The sequence below is a fragment of the Elephantulus edwardii genome, unplaced genomic scaffold, assembly GCF_000299155.1.
Source record: "Elephantulus edwardii isolate Elephantulus edwardi_28Jun2011 unplaced genomic scaffold, EleEdw1.0 scaffold00022, whole genome shotgun sequence".
NCBI classification, from domain to species: Eukaryota; Metazoa; Chordata; class Mammalia; order Macroscelidea; family Macroscelididae; genus Elephantulus; species Elephantulus edwardii.
Genome location: NW_006399772.1, coordinates 20,286,597 through 20,308,659, shown reverse-complemented (window position 1 = coordinate 20,308,659; position 22,063 = coordinate 20,286,597). Strand labels below are relative to the sequence as shown.

The 22,063-nt window shown below is 36.1% G+C and overlaps 1 protein-coding gene across 1 annotated transcript in view; it reads left to right on the top strand.

Moving 5' to 3' along the window:
- The window catches only part of TFEC (transcription factor EC), a 40,341-nt gene extending 24,315 nt beyond the window's left edge, over positions 1-16,026 (top strand). Inside the window, exons 3-7 of the mRNA XM_006882694.1 lie at positions 4,173-4,287; positions 6,948-7,004; positions 11,007-11,082; positions 14,631-14,778; positions 15,649-16,026. Of these exons, the coding sequence (XP_006882756.1) occupies positions 4,173-4,287; positions 6,948-7,004; positions 11,007-11,082; positions 14,631-14,778; positions 15,649-16,026 (774 nt within the window). The remainder of the gene's footprint in view (positions 1-4,172; positions 4,288-6,947; positions 7,005-11,006; positions 11,083-14,630; positions 14,779-15,648) is intronic.
- The last annotated feature ends 6,037 nt before the right edge of the window (positions 16,027-22,063 follow it).

Genomic DNA, 22,063 nt, shown 5'->3' with positions numbered 1-22,063 from the left:
GACTCATAGCGACCCCATGAACAAAATGCCTGAAGCCCCTCTACAACCATCGACATTTATCAAAGTTCAGAGAGTTTCTTGAGGCATGTTGTTTAAGAAGTGAATGTCTCTCCTGCTTCTTATAACTTTATATTTTATATTCATTAGGTTTTCTGTAATATACGCTGTTACATTTTGTTTTCCTTCATCCTCTTGGGAGATTACTTTAGTCTGGTATTGTAATTACCTAATTAATTTTTCAGTGTATCCATTCAAGAAAACAAAATTCTTCATCACCGGGCAAATAGGCAACTTCCAGATAGATGGAGAAAAGATTGAAATTGTCAGTGTTTTCATTTAACTTGGATTCACAATCAGTACTGATGATAACAGCAGTCAAGAAATCAAAAGATATAGTGTTAGGAAAATCTGCTGTCAAGGAATTTTCTGAAGTGCTAAAGAGAAATGGTATCAGTATAAAGACTATGGTGTTCTTGTTCTGAACCATGGTCTTTTCAGTTGCTTAGAATGCACATCACAGTTGGGCAATGAATAAGAATAACAGAAGAATAATTAATACCTTTGCATTGAGGTATTGGAGATGAATACTGAATGCCCCATGACAGCTAAGACAGCAAACAAGTCACAACTAGGGTGATCCTTAGAGGCAAGGGTAGAGAAACTTTTTCAGTCATATTTTAAGTATGTTATCATGAAGAGCTAGTCCATGGAAGGAGACCTCATGCTGGGGAAGATAATGGGTCATCATAAAATAGGATGATACTTCACTGAGACATATCGACAATGAGACTGTGACAGTGGACTTGAGCATATGAGAATTCATGAGAATGGTGCCAAGTTAAGAATGTCTAATTTCGACTTATGATCTCAATGTCTTCAGATGATATTGATTACTGTTACAACAATCCATCAATCCATTTCAGTTCACAGTGTTGATGTAAGTTGTCATCCACTTGATGGCACAGAAGAGCAAGAACTCTCATTTTATACAAGAAAACCCCTCAAGGCCATTGAATCAGAACTGACTTATACGTAACAGTGAATTAATGAAAATCCAACTTTTGTGTAAACTTTTGTTAAAATCACAATTAAAATTAAATTTTTTTTAAAAGAACTGACTTATAGGTGATCATCCATAGGGTTTCTGAGGCAGTAAATCATACAGGAGATTGTCTGTTTTTCTCCCAAGGAGTCAATGATGGACTCAAACTGCCATAGAGGCATGACCTTTGTGGTAGCAGCACAACTCTCTATGGACCACGCCACTGGAGTCCTCTTTCTCTGTATTTACTCTGTAGTTAGCTCGATATCAAGTATTGTTTTTACATTCATTTCTGCTTTGCTGTTTTTATGTTTATATTTTATATTTTAAATATCTCCCACATTTCATACAGAATCCTTTGTCTCAGCTTAATAGAACTTCTGTAAGGTTACTTTTAAGAGCAGGGTTTTGTTTTTTTAATGTTGTTTATGACACTACTGAATTCTAACATGATTGGTCTACTTTTAAAAGTTATTCTTCTTAAATGTTTCCTTTCTCCTTATGAGATCTATTTCTTCAAATTGTATTAATTCTATAGCAAATAACAACATGTGATCAGATCTCAATCTATCCCAGTCCCTAAGTCCCCAGTAGTGAAAATTTGAATAAATACTACAGTGGCTGAGACATTGGAGCTATTGTTAATCACTTTTACTCCACAACACTTCTCAGCCTAGGACTTTAATTTTACTTCCAGACAGAATTGTTATTTGGTAGATCAGGATGCACTACCTTATTGGAAAGATTTTCTGGTAAATTCTTTTCTATGTCTTAAAAGCTGAGAGTTTGTCATTGTCAAGGATAATAATACTAGACTTTCATACTGTTGTACCAAATACTTTATTTTATTGAAGAGACAATCTATTTTTAAGCAAAATAGTATCTTTATCACTTGCCTATTAAAAGTGTCTACTGATCTATACAATAATGAAAGTTTTAGTCCCCAACTGCCTGATGAAAGTAGAGGAAATTTTGCTTTATAAACTATTTCAGATTTGTTTGTAAATATTAATGTTTCATTAACATTTTGCTCTTGGGTTTTTTGTGAAAAAGTCGCTCCATATTGCATGAAGGGAATTACATACTTCAAAACAGAAATCAATATTCTAGTGAAATCTAAAAAGTGAGTAGTCATTTACATAAAGTAGAGTTGTACCTATAATATAAAACTAAATGGGATATTAATCATTGAACTTTAGGGTATAAATGAGACAACAACCTATGTCAGAAGATGTGTAATATAGTTATTAGATTCATTGTCAACATTTCAAGTCCACTTGTAAAGAGTAACAAGACACTGACTGCAGTATGACTAGATAATACAGGCCCAATGAAGGACTATCGTTAGGAACACATCACTTTATTATTGCAGTCTGTGTGTGATGTTGCTTCTTTTCTTCAACATTTCTGTAGTTTGCCACTTCTGCATTGAAATCCAACCTGAATTGGAGCTCTTCAGAGGAAAGATGCCCTTTCCCGACTGCCTTCCCCCTTACTGCCATCTTTTTGTTCAGTGCACCCATTATGTTTTTCAAAAGCACAGTGGAAAGTACGATTCAGCTTGGTGATGCCTCCGCTCATAGCCAACAGGCTTTTCAGAAGTGGTCTTGGAAACTTGCTTTTTAGAACGTATGACTAAATGGCACACATCTTAAGGAGATACCTGCTTCTTGTGGATTTCATCCTAGTGGTACTTTTCTTATTCTATCCCATGTCATCTCTCCAGGTTGGGTGAACTTTGTTCCTACTTGCTGACAAGGAAATGAAGAAGGAATAAGTGCCTGGCTTAAGTAGCTCTCTTCTAAGATGCCTTTCACAACAGTCAATTGATAAAACGAAAGCTGAGGAATCCTTGTGAATAGTGAAAAGGACTAAAGTGTGGAAATAAATTGAATGCAGCCAATAATATCCTCCTCCATATGCACATAGATATGTGAATATATATCTTAATAGATTTCTACTTTATTTTAAGTGCTAGGTGGTATTTTTTTCTTTCAAAAAGATGTAATATTTACACTTAGAGTTTTAAAGGCTCATTATTCTAGAAACTTATTAGATCTTAACATTTCCTTTACTCACATTTGTTGTCAGTGAGACTTTATGGGCCAAAGAAATTAGCTTCCTTTGAACTGAAGTTTAGCGTGAGGTAGGAATATTGAGTTAGATTCCTTGTACTAATATGGCTACAGCTTTGTTGAATTACTAGTATTCTTCCTTGTCACGGAAGAGAGAAAGAAGGTACTGCTTATTCAATATTCGAATAATTTGGCAAGAAATGGAATGAAGATACTTAAAATGCAAATATGTTAAATTACCAAAACCTACATCTTAAAGTTAGCTCTCCTATAATAACACATTAATTTCAATTGATAATTATTTTAGCTTCGTTTTCCTTGGTGACCCAAACCAGCCAGCCTGTTTTAAATAATGATTGATGCAATTTTGAAATGGTTTTAAAGCATTCAGAAATATGATTCCCAAGAAGCACTTTAAGAATTGCAATGTTGCTGTAATTGGATGTCCCTAAATCGACTAGAGGCAATTGTAGTTTGAGACGACTTTTGGTTACCAGCTGGGATACTTACAATAATCTAGAACAATAAGTGCACGATGAGGAAAAAGTATGCCTTCCAGGAAGGAAAGAAACTTTCTCACTTAATTAACTGTATAAAATACTTCTTGACTCTGAGTTGCTGGTAGCATAGTGGTATTAAGGTGGCTTCCAAAGTGCCCAAATACTTAATTTGTGGTACTCAATGAACTTTGCAGTGTTGCTAATGTGTACATTGATTTCCCCCCCACCAAATGATATTTTTAATTGCATTAATTTATTGCAAGGTCCTATGCTGGATCAAACTTTCATCACTTTGTAAATATTCATCAGAATTTTCCTTCACGTGGTAGCTTTTTGCTGAAATACAAATAACGTTGTTCAATATATCTAATGTACAAGCACTCCATAATGTATTTAAAACAGTTGATGCATATTCGACTCTTTTTAAATATCAAAGTGCTACATAGTACATATTATAATTAATGAAGTGGCATATTTAAAATGGAAAATTATAATGACAAAAAAACCACTGCATACTGAAGATGTAATTGTTCTTTTCTTTCTTTTCCTCTGAAGTTATCTGGAAGTATTTTGGATGTATATAACGGGGAGCAGGGAATTTCACCAGCTAATATGGGACTTACGAGTGCTTCTTGTCCAAGTACTTTACCAATGAAAAGAGAAATTACAGGTAATGTTGCCGTTAAAGTTTTCAACAAAAATGTTTTATACATTTAAAAAATAATCCCCTCCATAAGATATGAATGATGATTTATGATTAAGACATTATACTGTTATATAGTATCAAAATGGTCGCTTAAAATGGGAATTATTTAGCAAAAAAAGTCAATCTTTTTCCCCCCTATGACAATCAAACAGCAAATTAATATGACTTATAGCTTACCTGAATTTACTATTTATACACTTAGACTTATGTCGTAATGAACACATGGAAATATGATGTCTTGGTGAGTGAGTGGGTTTTGAGATTATAATAATTTTAAGACTTGTTAGGGAATCGGTCCTCAGAAGCTAGTAGGTAAGTTCTGGTTCAAGGTCATCATGAGGCTGCAGCAAGGCTGTCAGCCAGAGAGATTGTCTTCTGATGGCTTCACTCAGTTTGTAGGATGTCAGGTGGATTAATCATCCTGCAAATTAGTCTTTGTTCTTGGCAAGCAGCCTTAGTTCCCTAACTTGCAGACGTTTTCAGAGGGCTCTTTCAGAGTCCTCACGACATGACAACTATCAATTCAAGAACCACAGAGAAGAAGCTGGCATGGCTTAACCTTAGAAACCACATTCACTTCCAAAATACACTATTGGTTTCACAGGCTCTCCATCTTCTAATTAGGAGGGAACTACTAATAAAGTGAATATAATGAGGCAAGAATCATTGTGGACCATCGTAGAGGTTCACTATATCTATAGTTTGTGTGGCTGTTATGAGTCAGACTAGAAGGACAGCTAACAAAAACAACAGATAAATACTGAAAACCTCATAGTGCATAGACTGAAATATAATGTGGTAAAAAATAGTAGTAAGTTGGCTCATTGATATATGATGACTTTTGGCTCTAAACTAAACACTGCTTAACAACAACTCTTCATGTGTCACAAACTACATTCTAAATTTAGAGATGTAGAAAATTAAGGAATCTGAAGAATTTACACAGAAATTGCTTCTTAATGAATCTCAAAAGTCTGAAAATCATTTGTTACAAGCAGTTTAGTATTGACTGATTTTTGTGTGACTGCCAAGAAGACAAACAGGTTAGTCCAGGAGAGGGTGAACCTGGTGGCTTCTTGGAGGCAAGGGTTTTGAAATTCCGACTCATATACTTTGGGCATGTGGTTAGGAGGGATCGGTCCTTGGGAAGGATATCATGTTTGGAAGGATAGAGGGTCAGTGTAGAAGAGGCAGACCCTGAATGAGATGGATTGACACAGTGACTGTGGCAGTGGGGTCAGGTGTGTGAGGGACGGGGAGAATGGCTCAGAATAGTGTGAGTCTCAGAGCTGTTCTTCTTACGGTTCCTGTGAATCATAGTCTACTTAACAGCAATATGTATCATTTAATTATCACAAAATTCCATTTTTTCCATTTACAAATGAAGGTGGTTTTATTTTTTAGAAGATAAAGTCAATGGCTTGCTTATTTATTTTTTTCCTGGTTATAATAGCTTATATCTATTATTTATAAGAAGAAACTTATCTTTAAAACCTCACCAGCAAATTTAGTACATTTAAACACCAGTACATTTAAACATTTAAAAACTCTAGTAGAAGTCAGACTATGCCAAACTTTAATTATGTAGAGTCCCATGAATTGTCATGCGTAAACAAATGAAGGGTCTTTGTATCAAAGAAGTCAAGTTATAGATTCCAAGGCTAGTGAATGGCAGGCCAGAACACAAATCGAGCTGTTACAGCCTACAGAGTTTAAAGACTTTTCCACTGCTTCTTACTGAAAAGTATTCTCTCCCAAACTGTCAACTATGTGTGTAGAAAAATTAAAATATTTTAGAATAAGTAAACTAAAGAAATCTTTACTATAGAACATGTTGAGTAAGATGGGAATTGAAAGTAGAATTAGATTATTTTTTTTAAAAAAAGGTTTTAATGTTTTTCATTGTTGCACAATTTTTTCTCCCACCCTCCCCCTCTTCCAACACCTCCTCACAATTTACCTCTTGTTCCATACTGTTGTCGTACATAAAATACTTGTAAATATATCTCTGACAGTTCTTCTCCTCTTTTGCTCTTATGTCATTTTCTGTCCACTCTTCCCTTTCCCTCCCCAACTCCCCCATATCTATCCTATTTTATAACAGTGGAGTTATGCAGTATTTGTCCTTTTGTGACTGAGATATTTCACTCAACACAATGTCCTCCTGGCTCCCCTATGTTGTGTAATGTTTGACAAATTCATTGTTTTTCAATGCTCCCTAACATTCCATTGTGTGAATATACCATAGTATTTCTATGCATTCATTTGTTGATGGGCATTTGGGTTGCTTCCAATCCCTTTGATACTGTGAATAACACAGCAATAAACATGGATGTGCATACATCTCTTTGAATGGTGGCTCTGCTTTCTTTAAAAAAGGTATATTCCCAGTAGTGAATTGCTAGGTCAAATGGCATTTCTATTTCAACTTTTTGAGAAAGCACCAGACCACCCTCCATAATGGCTATACCATTGTACACTCCCACTAGCAATGAATAAGAATTCCAGGTCTCTCCACAACTTTTTTGTTGTCTCCACAACCAGCTTTTCTTGTTTGGTGGCCTGTTTGACTTTGCTACTGTTGTTGGGAATAATATGATTTCAGTTCTTTCCCTTTTGACCAGAAACAGATACTCGAGCTTTGGCGAAAGAGAGGCAAAAAAAGGACAACCACAATCTTAGTAAGTATGCATACTTCTTCCCAAACAAATAAATGTGTACAATGGGGACAGTGAGGAGCTTCAAAACCTGCCATCTTTCTGTCCATCTATGAATGTTTTGAGGTCAAATGCGCAAACACTAATTGTACTTACGATAGTGTATTGACCTACTTTGGGCTATTTGATCACTGCAAACTGTCAGAAGGATTCTACGTAGTTTAATGAAGTGTCTCATTTTCTCTTCTATCTCACTCTTTTTTCAACTGTCTGTGAAGGAGATGAGTGCATTTGGATACTTTTGAACTCTCTTGTGACTCATGGACTCCAAGGTATAAAGTGATAAGAAGGACTTCAGAAAACATACTTTAAATAGCAAGATAGATAACTGTCCACTATTTTTCTTTATCTGCCTGTTCCTCCCATGTAAATGGTGTGTTTTTGAAAGGCATTACTTATTCTAGACTGCTTAGATCCACCTCTGAAGAAACAATAACTCTAGTAGCTTCCTGGTGGTCACTTTAACTCTGGTAATTGGTCATTCGAGGTGGAAGAATGCAGTTAAGGGAAGCAGATGAGGTTAAGGCTGATCTGGGAAGTGCTCTACGTCTCCACTGCTTCACTATGTTGAGTGAGATACCTTGATTAGGTGTAAAGTCTGCTTTTTCTGAAGTTGAAAGCATAAGCTGGGAAAGGACTAATATAAAAGAAAAATGTTACAGGCCTACAACAAAGCATCTTTCCTTACATGTGATTAGCTTGAAGTGATTTCACACTAACCTAATTGTGATGTTGGAAAAGAGTATTGAATATCACATGAACTGCCAAACAAATGTACAAATCTGGCTTGAAGCCACTGCAATGAGGGAACTCCGTAGAGGCAAGACTGGGAAATTTCCTCTCACTTTCTTTGGGCATGTTGCCAGGAAGGGGCCAGTCCCTGGAAAAAGTCATCTTACTGGGAAAGATGGAGGGTCAAAGGGGGAAAAAGAAGACTCACAAGAAGGTGGACACAGTGACTGAAACGATGGGCTCCAGTATGTCAGAGATGGTGGTGCAGATGGTCCAGGATAGGGCTGTTCCTAGGTTCAATTTGAGTCTAGCTAATTTGATGGCACCTGACAACAAACAACAACGATCTTTACACAATGGGGAGCTCTGGTGGCATAGACTGGAGGAGTTACACTGCTAACTCACTGCTATGTTTCTGGTTGTTTGAATCCACTAGCCTCTCCTCAAGACAAAGAAAATGCGTCTGGTCTGTTATCACTTGGACCCAACTCAACAGCAATGAGGAAGAGAGAGGTGAAGAGAGATAGAAAGCTAGAGCTAGAGGAGAGAGAGAGAGAGAGAAAGAGAGAGAGAGAGAGAGAGAGACTGACTGAGACTCTTTAAAGAAGCAGATGGATTCATTTTCTCCCATGAAGATTAGACTGTAGTGTGTTAAATAAGAAATTCTGAACATTGTTACAACATGCTTTTATAAGCCTTTTGAGGTATGATTATTGCTGACCAATGCTTGAAAACTATTGCTCTGATAACATTCAGAATGTAAAACTAGTAAAATATATTTGTAATTTAATCAACATGCAATTATTTAGCACTTCTTATATGTGGAGTCCACATATATGATCTCGAACCTTTTCCATCTGAATTTCAAAGTCATCTTAAGAATAGGTTTGAAGCATTGAATACCAATGATAGAAGACCAAAGGAGTTGTGGGATGATGTCAAGTACAGCATTCATGAAGAACGTAAAAGGTCATTATGAAGACAGAGAAAGAAAAAAAGAAATGGACGTCAGAAGAAACTCTAAAAATTGCACTAGAAGCCAAAACAAAGAGAAAATGTGCTGAAGTGAAAGAGTTGAATGGAAGATTTCAAAGAGCAGCTCAAGAAGACAATGCATATTATAATGGAATGTGCAAAGTTGGAATTAGAGAATAAAAAGGGAAGAACTCACTCATTATTTCTTAGGCTGAAAGAACTGAAAAAATACAAGCCTCAACTCCCAATATTAAAAGATGCTATGAGTAATATATTGGGTGAGTCAGAAAGTATCATAAGAATATGGGGAGAATACACAGAATCACTATACCAAAAAGAACTGATTGACACTGAAAAATTTCAAAAAGTATCATACAAGCAGGGGCCAGTGGTAATGAAGGAGAAAGTGGAAGCTGTATTGAAGGCATTGGGGGTGGGGAAAGCCTCAGGAATTGATGAGATACCAACTGACTTGTTTCAGTTAATATATGCAGCCCTGGATATGCTCACCAGTCTCTGCCAGGAAATTTGAAGAACAGCTGTTTGGCCAGTAGATTGGAAGAGGTCCATATTTGTTCCCATTCCCAAGAAAGGTGATCAACAGAATGTAGAAGCTAGCAAACAATATCATTAATATCACATGCAGGCAAAACACTGCTGAAGATCATTTAGAAATGGCAAGAACAGCACACCGACAGGGAACTTCCAGAAGTTCAAGCAGGATTTAGAAGAGGCCATGGTACCAGGGATATCATTGCTGACATCAGATGGATCCTAGTTGAAGGTAGAGAATACTAGAAGCATGCTTCTGATACCAGCAGTCATGATCATAGGGAGACTCACCCATAACATGCATCAGGCAGATGACACAGCCATGTTTGCTGAAAGTGAGGAAGACTTGATGCATTTGTTGTAGAAGATCAAAGAATAATGCCTTCAAGATGGATTGCATCTCAAAGTCAAGAAAACGAAGATTCTTACCATTAGACCAGTAGGCAGCATCATGATAGATGAAGAAAAGATTGAATCTGTCAACAAGTTCTTACTTGGCTCCACAATTAACTCCCTTGATTTTTAGCAGTCAGGAAATTAGGAGACTTACTGCACTGAGAAAGTATGCATCTAGGGACTTCTCCAAATTATTGAAGAGTGATGATGTCAGTTTGAGGACTTCCATGCATCTAATTCAGACCATGGTCTTTCCAATCTGTTGCTATGCATTGGAAAGCTGGTCAATGAATAAGGATGACAGAAGAATTGACACTTTTGAGCTGTGGTATTGGAGAAGAGCACTGAATGGACAGCCAAAGAATAAACAAATATGTCTTGGAGAGGGTGCAACCAGAGTTCTCTTTGGAGTTAGAGGTGCTGAGGATTTGCCTCACATACATTGGACGTGTTGCTAGGAGGTGCTAGTGCTTGGAGAGGGACATGATGCTTCGAAAAATAGAGGGTCAGTGAAAAAGATGAATTGACACAGTGAATTAACACAGATGGCACAGGATAGGACAAAGATTACATCTACTGTTCACAGGATTGCTTTCAACTCGATGGCACCTAACAAGAACAATATATGTGGAGTTCTGGGTGGTGTGAATGGTTAGGTGTTCAACTACACAGGAAATTGGCAATTTGAATTCAGCCAGAAGAAGGAAAGCCTAGCAAACTCAAAGTCCTGTGGAGTGCAATTCTATTCTGTGACAAGGAGTCGTCATGAGTCAGGATTGACTACAGGACAATGGTTTTGGGCTTTTCCCCACTGTGTGTCAAAGACAGATATTATACAAGAATACAAAAGTGAGCAAGACCATAGATCCTTTCATCAGGGCCAGTGTAGGACAGCACAGGTATTATTACGCGCTGTTCCATATGTTAAAACTTCAGAGGAGATTATGAGCAGAGTAAAAGCAAGGTGTGTGACCTTAAGAGATTACAGTCGTAATAGATTAAAAAAATGTCCGTATGTGAAGTGGAGGAAATGGGATAAACCCCGATGTACTATCTTGTGGTAAAAATACGTTTCAGAGAATGACCAAAATATGTTTCAAAACCAAAATAATGCTTTTAAGACATTCTGAATAATTTCGTTTTAATCTTAATATTGTGATTTTTCATTTCATTTCTTGTTGAAGAGTGCTAATTTTTGACTGAATGGAGTTTTTTGTCCACTGTATTTTAAAATTATTAAGAGTGTTGACAGCTGACCAAAAGCGACTATGCTTTTAATGAGAATAATCAATAATATTTCTTTTTTAATAGTTGAAAGAAGAAGAAGGTATAATATTAATTACCGAATTAAGGAGCTTGGCACTCTTATTCCAAGGTCTAATGATCCGTGAGTTCAACAATCATTTCTATAATAATGTTGTGGTTTCAGTACTTGCCCCTTGTCCACCCCATCCCCCACCATGGATGGGAGGGAAAGAGGAGGGGTGGAACCAATTACTGGAAAACCAAGTGGTTTATGTCAAAGATAAGGCTACTGCTGGTCATATTTTTTTTTAATAATAGAATGTATCCCAGGCTTCATGACTGTTACTAAGAATTGTCTTTTTGAGCGCTATAGAAAATAAGTGACTTAGTCCATCTCAATTCATTGTATCATTCTATATGGCAGCAATATTGACACATTTAGTGAGCGTGCCAAATACTGTATAGAATACTGACATATGTGTGATATGATACTAACAACTATAATTATTTTTTATTAGAGAAGTTATTCTGAATTAAGACATGTGTGTGAAAGTTGAATTGTATCATTTTCAGAAGTCTTCCATAATAAAAAAAAAATCATAAAAGCATGCACAAAGAATTCTAAAAATATTCTGGTTAGCACCAACCTCGAAATGGACTGTTGTAAGTCAATTTGCAACTAGGTTTTGGTATCATGTAGATACAAACTCACTAAACAATAGCTTCGAGGACAGAAATCTCCTAAAGTATTTGAATAATTGTGTTATCATCCAAGTTTGTTTAATGTTTTTTAAAAATGTAAAACATGATATACAGAATTAATAATAATTTTAAGGAGTTTTCATTCACACTGCCAACTGGAATCTCTTATTTAGGAATGATGATATTTGCGATATTTTGAGGTCTGAAGGATTCAAATTTGCTCATTCATTGGATCGAATCTATTGTTAATTACATTTTCCCATGAATACACAATCATACTAGTAGAAATAAAGTGCCATTAGGTCATGAGTTGTTCTGCTGAAACTATCAAATTATTTTTTCATACATTTTTCCAATTTAGAAAATAGTTTGCCATAACTCTTAAGATAAATTCATATTTTTTCTTACTCTCCAGTTAAAACCTCTCTTGGCTTTTGAGTCAGAATGAGAGTTGAGATAGCAAATGATACGTAACAAGACTTTATGCATCTAGAGCTACAAAGTGTTGACCTAAGTAAAAAGAACAAAGCCTCTTGTGATTTTTTTCCCTTTTTCTACCTTTTCCCCCCAATGCTTTTAATTGAGATGTGTGCTCCTAAACTGATAGCAGATTGCACATCTTTTCATATTCTTACCTCACAGTACTGTTGTACCAATTCATACCTTCTTTATTTTCTTTGATTCTAGATGAACTCTAGCTTTTAACCCCCTAAATGTTATCAGTCTTCAAAGAATATTATTTTGAAGAATTAAGTCAATTTCATTACAAATATTCCTTCCTTAGTCATCTCTTGGTTTCTATAGTGAGGAATATAAGAGACTATCACATGCAATGTCTTTATTGCCTCCCCATTGCCATGGACTTGATTTTGACTCACAGTGTCCCTGTGGAACACAGTTTACCTGCCCATGGAGTTTCCTGTTCTCTTACAGGGTAAATATTTGCAAAAGCAAACAGACACTTCTTTTTTTTTTTTTTTTTTTCTCCTGTGGAGCAGCTGATGGGTTCAAGCCCCTAAACTTTTGATTGACTTCTGAGGACTTAACTACTGAATCACCAAAACTTCTCCTTAATGTTCAGCTGCTTGAGATTTTTTAGGGTAGAAGCACAAACATTTCCTTAATATAGTTATAAAATGTAAACTATTTTTAAAAGAAACTTTATAAATGGCTTTCAAATACAAAGGAAGAGGAACAGTTGTAAGCAGACACTGGTGATTGGGGCATGGAATGTGAGAACCATGAATGTAGGAAAATTAGATATTGTTAAGAAAGAAATGGAACGCATAAATATTGACATACTAGGCATTGGTGAGATGAGATGGACTGGCATGGGGCATTTTGAGTCGGATGACCATATGATATATCAGATGGAATGAACTTTTAGAAATTTAATATAAATGGTATCAGATGCTATTGAAGAAAATCCTTTAAGTGCTCACCACTCTCATTCTGATGTTGTTTTGTATCTAAATAGACAAACATTTAAACTTCAAAGTTGGCTAGAGCTGTTGTTTTTTATCTTGTAATCTCTATCCTTCAAGATTTTCTTTAAGTAAGCAGAAAGTAAACAGTATTAAGGGACATAAATCCACTTTCACACACAGTTTTGGTTTGGGAATCCATTGCACTTTTCAAGGATACCACCTTCTTTTAATGATTAAGGTCATCCCTGACCTGCTTACCAATGGGTCTATCATGATGAGTATAATGATAGCAACATCTATTATGACCTTAGAGAAGTGATGAGACATTTTCAAAATTGAAGCAGATACAGGTGCTTGTTTGATCTGTGTCAGTAGAAGTCAGCTTGCCCAATCCTTAATAAACATTTTAATCTCAAAAGAAAAGCAAGCATGTCTTTCTCTCATTTGTTATTGTTAATGACATTGTCACCTAACCTGAGTTTCCAATGAGGTACGTACAAATCATCTCTTTCATAAACTGCATTTCCCCACTTTTAATCACACAATTAATACATGTTAAATCCAACATATGTCACAAAAATTTATTCAAATGAAAAATTGTTTTTCACAAATTTTCCAACATGCTTACTTTATGCAGTATGGAAAATATCTTCTGATTCTAAGTTGAAAATCTATCAAGTTTTCTAACAGCTGTAATTAATTTTTGACAGTTTTGCCTTGTTCTTTATACATATTACCAATTCTCTTATAGTATACATTCATCAATCATTATTTTCAGGTGTTACAATTCATACTTGAGATTATCTATTTGATAATTTCACATCCATCATTTCTCCTGTCTTAACATTTTTAAAAATATAGTATCTTGTGTTACATCCTGAAAGGTTTCTGGTAATGCTTAAATCCACTTATCTACTGTGCAAATGCATTTAAAAATAAGTGTCTACCTTTTAAAGAAGCATTGATGCTTTTTATGTGGAAAGATTTCTTGAACAATTTTAAAAAGTTTTACGCTATTGCGTTAAATAATGTTGCTACCCTCTGATTTGTTTCACAATCACCCAGATTCACTATTTAGGAAAGATCTTAATTTTTTTTTCCTTAGAAGCATAAAAGCAACCTTATTAGAAAGTGGGTTAAAAGATTGGTACATCTGAAATGATCTTAAAAAATTTAGGCTTAAGTCTTCAGTAATGTACATTTCCTAGTTCATTAATGCAGAAATACTGCACATAGATTTTAATCTCGGAGTTAATAATAAAAGCAATTTTCACTAAAAATATAAAAACTGTAATGGTAGAATCATGATATTGCATTTAGCTCTCCCACAAAAAGTCACTTTATTACTTTCTTTTGACACTTATTTTCATTCTGGGATTAATTTTACTATATAAGGGCTTCTTAACTATTCTATTAAAATTTCTATTCAGAAGCAATAATATCTAAGAGTGAATAATAGTCATGTAAATCATTATTTCATATTAATGTAAAAGATTTTGTAAGTTCTTATGAATTCTGCTGACATGCACAATTGTGAAAAGGTTATCTCCCCGTTCTGCAGTGATATGCGCTGGAACAAAGGGACCATTCTAAAAGCATCCGTGGAGTACGTCAAGTGGCTACAAAAAGAACAACAGAGAGCTCGAGAATTAGAACACAGACAGAGGAAATTAGAGCAAGCTAACAGGCGCCTTCTCCTTCGGATTCAGGTTTTTATACAACCGCTACCAGGAACCGTGTGGCTTACGTGTGACTTACCCATCATTATTTTAATCCATTGGTCTCATTTATTTTTCTTTTCTAACAATGATGGTTTCTCCTGAAGGACAAGTTTTATTGCCTTTTACTAGTGCATACATGGGATTGTTTCAGTTATGTGTTGATTAGAACTCCGGGGTCAAATGACTTAAGAAAAATGAATGCCAACTAATTACCAAGTGTAGAAAACAGGCTTCATCTGATGTATGCACGCAGTGGCACGTCAGCCAAAAAAAAAAAAAAATGCTAAGTAGAACGTTTGTTTCTCCAGATAATATTGGACACTAAATTCTCCTTTCCTCTTTTATTTGTATGGTGATATTGCTATGAATTGTGTTGCCTCAAGGCATTTTGTGCCAGTTTATATTAAGTCACTCCTCATCTGTTCATGTGACCAAAAAAAATATCAAAATATGGTTTTCATAATCCCCAAGTTATTTTTAATGTGAGCATAATTATTGCCAGGTAAAGTACTTCCTATCTTTTCATGAAATAGGCCTGAATGATAGCCAGAAAGGAATCAGAAGGAATAAGTAGAAGATTCTACCACTCTCTACTAATGGCTGCATTGTAGCCCAAGGCACTATGGGACCATTATTTTATGTACTGCATGATTCTCCAAAGAACAATAGGAGAAACTTTTTTTCCCCAAAAAAACAATTTATACTTTTCTAAAGATTATCTTTCAGGTATTACAAATACACCAGGCTGCGTTTTGTAAAACTTCTTATAATATGTATTTGCTCCTATTTCTGTGTGTCATTTTCCAGACTATTTCACTCTCCAAAGCATTAATTATTCTTTTCTGTTGGACTCTACAGGAGCTAGAAATCCAGGCCCGTGCGCACGGTTTGCCAACCCTGGCTTCTCTCGGCACAGTTGACTTGGGTGCTCCGGTCCCCAAACTGCAGACTCATCCTGAGCAGAATCCAGGAGACTACTGCCAGCAACTGCCCCTGGTTCATGGACCAAGCCCTGAGCTCTGTGATCAAACCATGGCCTTCTCGGATCCTTTGTCACACTTCACTGATTTATCATTTAGTGCCTCTTTGAAAGAGGAACAAAGATTGGATGTTATGTTGCTGGATGACACAATATCCCCATTTGGAACAGATCCTCTGCTGTCTGCCACTTCCCCTGCAGTTTCCAAAGAGAGCAGCAGAAGTAGTTGTAGTTCAGATGATGGTGACAGGTTATAAAGAAGAAACTTACTCTACAGTTTTCTAGGAAACAATTCAATACTGGTGCTATGCAATCGTGTTTTGCATTTGCTATAGATCTTTGGCTTTTCCCTCTGAAAGGAGTATGTTGTTATAAAACAAACAAACAAACAAACCACACCAGACTTATTTGAAGCAACAGAGGAATCCATAGGAAGAAGCAACATGCTGTTGAAGAATCATTGAGAGCCAACAAAGTGTTTTTCTTCTTTTTTTACTAAGGAGTCTAAATTTACCTCATGTTGTCTTCCTGGAAAGAGTTTGTCATGACTATAACAACTTGGTGGCATTTTAAAAGTAGAAACCCTGTCATGCTTTATTGGAACTGATTCTAGAGTAAATTTGCTCTAATATGCGACCTTTTCCTTTGGTGGCATGGTCCACAGGGGTTGTTTTGCTAACCCAAGGACAGGTGTCTTTGAATGGTTTGAATGCAGCTCTTTCTGGTGGGGCAATCTTATCCCATGCAATTTACAGCCTCCTGAAAACCAGCTAGAATATCAGCTATGAGTCAGTTCTGACTTGATTGCATTGAGTTTGAATTTTTTGAGTTTTCTTCTTCTCTGTTCAGTTCTTCAGTATCAGTTTGATAAGACTCAAGATGCATTGATCTGGTAGTTCCTTATCTGTTTCCTCTTTTGTTGTGTGTGTTACTTAACATTTAAACTTTATTTTTTGCTGTTATCGTTAGGTGCCATCCAGTCAACTCCAACCCCTATTGACCCAATGAACAACAGAATGAACCCTCATCATCGCCTGTGCCATTCTCATAATCTCTGTCATTCTCTTAATCACTGTCACACACAAACCCCTTAGTCAGTATCCATTTATCTCATTTAGGATCTTTCTCAGAATTACAAAATAAATATCTGTCACTTTTAATTGAAAATTGAGGATAAATTAGAAATTAGGATTTTCTATAATGAAATTTAGAAAATTAAAAAAAAAATTGGGTGCTAAAATTAGATCTGCCTGCTACCTGGCCAACCAACTGAAAGTGATCCATATTTGTTCCCATTTTGAATGAGGTGATCCAATAGAGTGCAAAAATTATTAAACAGTATCTTAGTATCAAATATAAATAAAATCATGCTGAAGATTATTTAAAAACATCAGCAAGGAATTGCCAGATATTTAAGCTTGATTAAGAAGAGTCCATTGCCAGGAATACCATGGCTGATGTCAGATAGACCTTAACTGAAAGCAGAGATTGCAAGAAATATACTTATGTGTGTTTTAAAAAAATTGAATATGAAAAGGCATCTGGCCAATAACCAATTATGAATAATATCAAGAAGCGTGAGAATCCCAGAACACTTAATTGTTATCATTCAAAATCTGTTCCTAAACCAGGAAGCAGTTGTCCAAACAGAACACAGGAACACTATGTGGTTTAAAATCAGAAAGGGCTTGTGTCAGGGCCATACCTAATCAATTTATATAATGAGCACATCACTCAATAAGATAGACTGGATGAAGAAAAATATATCAGGATTTGAGGAAGACTAACAATCTGAACTATGTAAATGATAAAAATTTCCTTGCAGAAAGTAAAGAAGACTTGAAGCACTTACTGTAGAACACCAAAGATTGTTGCTGTTGTGTACCATAGAGTCAGAATGAACCCACAGCTGACCCCCCAGCCAGTTTTCATAGGCAGTTAATTGCATGGGAGTAGATTGCCCATCCTTCTCCCATGTAGCAGCTAGTGACCTCAAACCGTGTGCCTTTGGATTGCAGTGCACCTTCTTGCCACTAGGCCATTAACTTTCAAATTAAGAAAAAAATCTCAACATAAGAACACAAAAATCCTCACCACTGTGCTCATGTATACATGATAGATGCCTCAAAGATTGAAGTTGTCAATGAAATAATTTTATTGGCTCCACAATCAACATTTGTGAGAGTTGTTACTGTTGTTGTTATGTGCTGTCAAGTCACCTGCAACTCATAGTGATCCTATACAACAGCCCTAATCCCCGCTCTAACATCACTGTCTCTGACACACCTACCCCCATTACCCCAGTCACTGAGTCAATCCTTCTATTAGAGGATCTTCCTCTCCTGTGCTGTCCCTACACCCTCCCAAGCATGTTGTCCCTCTCTAAGGACTGATCCCTCCTTGCAACATGTCCAAAGTATGTCAGATGAAACTTCAGAATCCTTGCCTCCAAGGAACATCCTAGTTTTACTCTCTTTAGGATGAGCCTGTAACTTTTCTTAGCAGTCCATGGTGTATTCAACACTCTTCTTCAACACCACAGCTCAAAGGCATCAATTATTCTTCCATCATCTGTAGTTATTTTCCAGCTCTCTAATGCATAGCAAGTGATCACAAAGACTATGGCACACCTTAGTCTCCAGAATGACATCATTGTTCTTCAGTACTTAGGTCTCTGACAGCAGACTTTCCCACTGCAATATGTCTTTTAATTTCTTGGCTGCTGATGCCAAGAGTGTTGATTGTGGAGCCAAGCAAACTAAAGCTGTGTTAACAATTTCAATCTCTTCACCATCTATTGTGATGCTGCCAGTTGGGCCAGAGGTGAAAATCTTTGGGTTGTTTTTTTTCTTATTTTGAGCCTCATTCCATATTGAAGCTCCATGAGAGGAGCAGTCAGGAAAGCAAAAAGCATGGTGCATTGAGAAAATATGTTCTTAAGGCACTCTTTAAGGTGCAAAGATTTCACTTTAAAGAGTAAGGTGTGCATGATCCAAGCCATGGTGTATTCACTTGCTTCCTATGCATCTAAAAGCTATAAAATGAGCAAATAAGATGAAAGAATTGATGCCCTGATGTGGCGTTGGTGAAGATTTTCAAGTACACCCTGGATTGTCAAAAGAAGAAACAAATCTGTGTCAGAGGAGATGCGTCCAGACTATCCCTTAGAGACAAGGATAGTGAAATTTTGTCTCACGCGTTGGTCATGTTGTCAGGAAGAGACTGTACTTAGAGGAAGACTCCATGCTGGGAAAGACAGAGGATCAGTGAAAGAGAGGAAGACCCTCAGGAGGAGGGACCATGAGGCAGGATTGGCCAATGCTCAGGTCTGTATTTCAGAGGGTCGCCATGAGTCAAAGTAGACTGGATGGCACCCAATAGCCACAAAATTAGATCATAATTAAAGGTGCTAAATTTCATTACTCAGTTGAAATACAATAATTTTTTTCTATTTCTGGAGATATGCTCATATCCAGAGGAAGGAACTTATTGACTGTTTTCTTCCTTGTAACTAGATTTATAATGCGTGCTTACACATACATGTAAATGTAAGTGGTACTTATTCTTCCCTACCCTCAATGTATTGGGTTTTCTAACATCAGAAATCACACTCCAAATCCTCTTACCTTCATGAAGAAGAGATGTTGGATGGTCACCTTCAGTTAACAAATAGGAAAAAGTATTCTTTGAAAACAATTTGTTTTCATAAATTTATCACCAACCTTAATATTGGCTATCAGTTAAATAATTGTTGGGATCAACATACACAATTTTTCTTCAAATTGACAAAATATTGAAAATTAGATTTCCAACTGACAAGAGAATTAGTAGAACATGGGATTATTTCTTGTGTTTAGTAGTTTCGAAAGATGGATAAAGTTCAATTCCCATAAATGCAATACTTCGTGCTGTTAGTGTATAATACACACAAGTGCATCTATGAGTATACTCTCCAATTTGTTATCTCTTGAGCTTGTTTTAGGTTTGGAGCTTCGCAAGTGGTCAACTGATAGGAGCTTTTGTTGTGTGACTTCTAGACTCTGCAGTGAGTCAAGAGAAAATGTGGACCAGAGAAGTAAGACAGTCTTTCTCAGGGAGTTAACAAGATGTGCATATGAAACCACAGCAAAGGATACAAGACATATACGTTTAAGGTTTAACTGATTCAACCTAAATTGGAAAGAAAGTAGTTTACAAAAAAAAAAAAAAAGAAAGAAAGTGAAAGTTGGAGAGTGACAAAGTTTGTAAGGAAGTAAAGAAATTTACCCTTTCTTTTAGAAACTAAGTTGAATAAAGAGGAAGGACTGTAGGGAAATAATACACATGAAATTAAAGCTGATGTTAGTCAAGAGAAGATTCTTTATGGGATAATCATTAAAAAGATCTGCCCACTTAAGAAGATAGCGGCAAGTTGGAACACCATACTGGCAATAGGAAGTAGAGGACCTTGAAAACTAGGTTAATGTGATTCAGTAAAAAGCACATTTTTTTTTTAACCAAGAGAGTACAAATTTAAAATGCCATCAGGTTGACTGAAACATTATCTTTTATATACATGAAACTTCAGCATACATTTGTGAAAGGAAGTTATAAGTACTGCTCCCATGGAAAATATGTCGCCTTCAAAGCAAAGCGTAATGACAAAAGTGGGGAAATATTAATCCTTACAGTGTGATGATTAAACCAGTTCTGGGAAAAAGGTCTGGTGACTTCTTTCAAATGATCACAGCGATTACAAACTCTATAAAGAATGTATTTCTGCTCTGACACGTGGGGTGGCTGGGAGTTGAAACTGACTTGGTGGTAGCTGGGTTTTGGTTTTAGCTTACATCATTACCTCTGATTTCAGAGAGTTAAATACTTTTCACTGCTTGACTTGGGAAAACGTGCCTAATTTTCAAGATAGCTATTGAGGTCAGATAGATAAAATTATTTATGTACTGTGTAAGAGAGCAGTATGACTTTCTCAGTAATTTCAAAAGGACATTATATGCATAATCTTAGCTTTATAAGAAAATGTTATTTTATTATCTGAGTTGCTAGTTTTTTGTTGTAATTTACAAAGGAGGCGATTTCTGGGTCCATGAAAAACAGGCTGATTTTTAAGCTAATTTCAGTTTTGACCATTTATTCTCATATCTTACATTTTGAGGTGGGTTGTCTAAATGATAGGAGTTTTAAGATAAAAAATAGTCACAGGCAACTGAAATAGATTTTATAAAATCATTAGATAACAGTTGTTAATTTTTAAATGGAATAGACTCTTTACTAGTTATAGTTATAGACCATCTTCTCAGAAAAAAAATACTACAGCATTATGTGTATGGAAAAAATATTAATGTATTTTTAAAGTGTCAGAGATCTTCTGAATTGTCTTCTTGGATTCTGGGTGAAGAAACCCTACATTAGATTTCTTACTTTGACAAGAAGATATGTATCCATCCGAAGGTACACGCATGATGAGTGTCATATGTAGGGATGGGAAAGGAGATGTTTAGTGATGGGGGAAGAAATCCTAGTCATCTGAATATCATTACTCCAATTCCCGTGTCCCCAGTGATGAGGCTGTGTAAAAAAAAAAAATTAAAAATCTACCAAGTAAGTTATTCACTCAACTTTAGCAATTATGTCTCCTGTGTAACATATTTATGGATTCATCTTTCTATGACTAACATACATTGTAAATACCCCAAAATCATACTTTAAATGATCCAAATAAATTTTGGATGTGATTAGTTTTTAATGGCTAAGAATCCCTTGCAAAAGCCAATAAAGTTTTAGTATATTTTTGCAGAAAGGTAACATCGGGTTAAGAATAAAGTTGTTAACACTGTTAGCAAACTGTTTGTCACAGAGCCCCAAGTATGACTAGCCTATTCATAATCAATCAAGATTGATCATTCAATGAATTAATACAGAATGACAATTTTGTGATGTTGTTGTTGTTTTCAGGTGCCTGGAATTCATAGTGACCCTATGTACATTAGCTCTGAAACCTGCCCAATCCTGGACCAGTCTCATTGTCTCTGACAGACCTAATTCGATTGCTTCAATATCCGAGTCAATCCATCTCATTCAGGGGTCTTCCTCTCCTGCGCTGTCCCTCCACCCTTCCAAGCATCATGCCACTCTCCAAGGACTGGTTGGTTCCTCCTGGCCATGTGCCCAAAGTATGTGAGATGGAGCCTCAATGTCCTTGCCTCCAGGGATCAAACTGGTTTCACCCTCTCCGGTATGGGTGCTTGATTTCCTGGTAACACTTCTCTCCAGCATCACAACTCAAAGGCATCAATT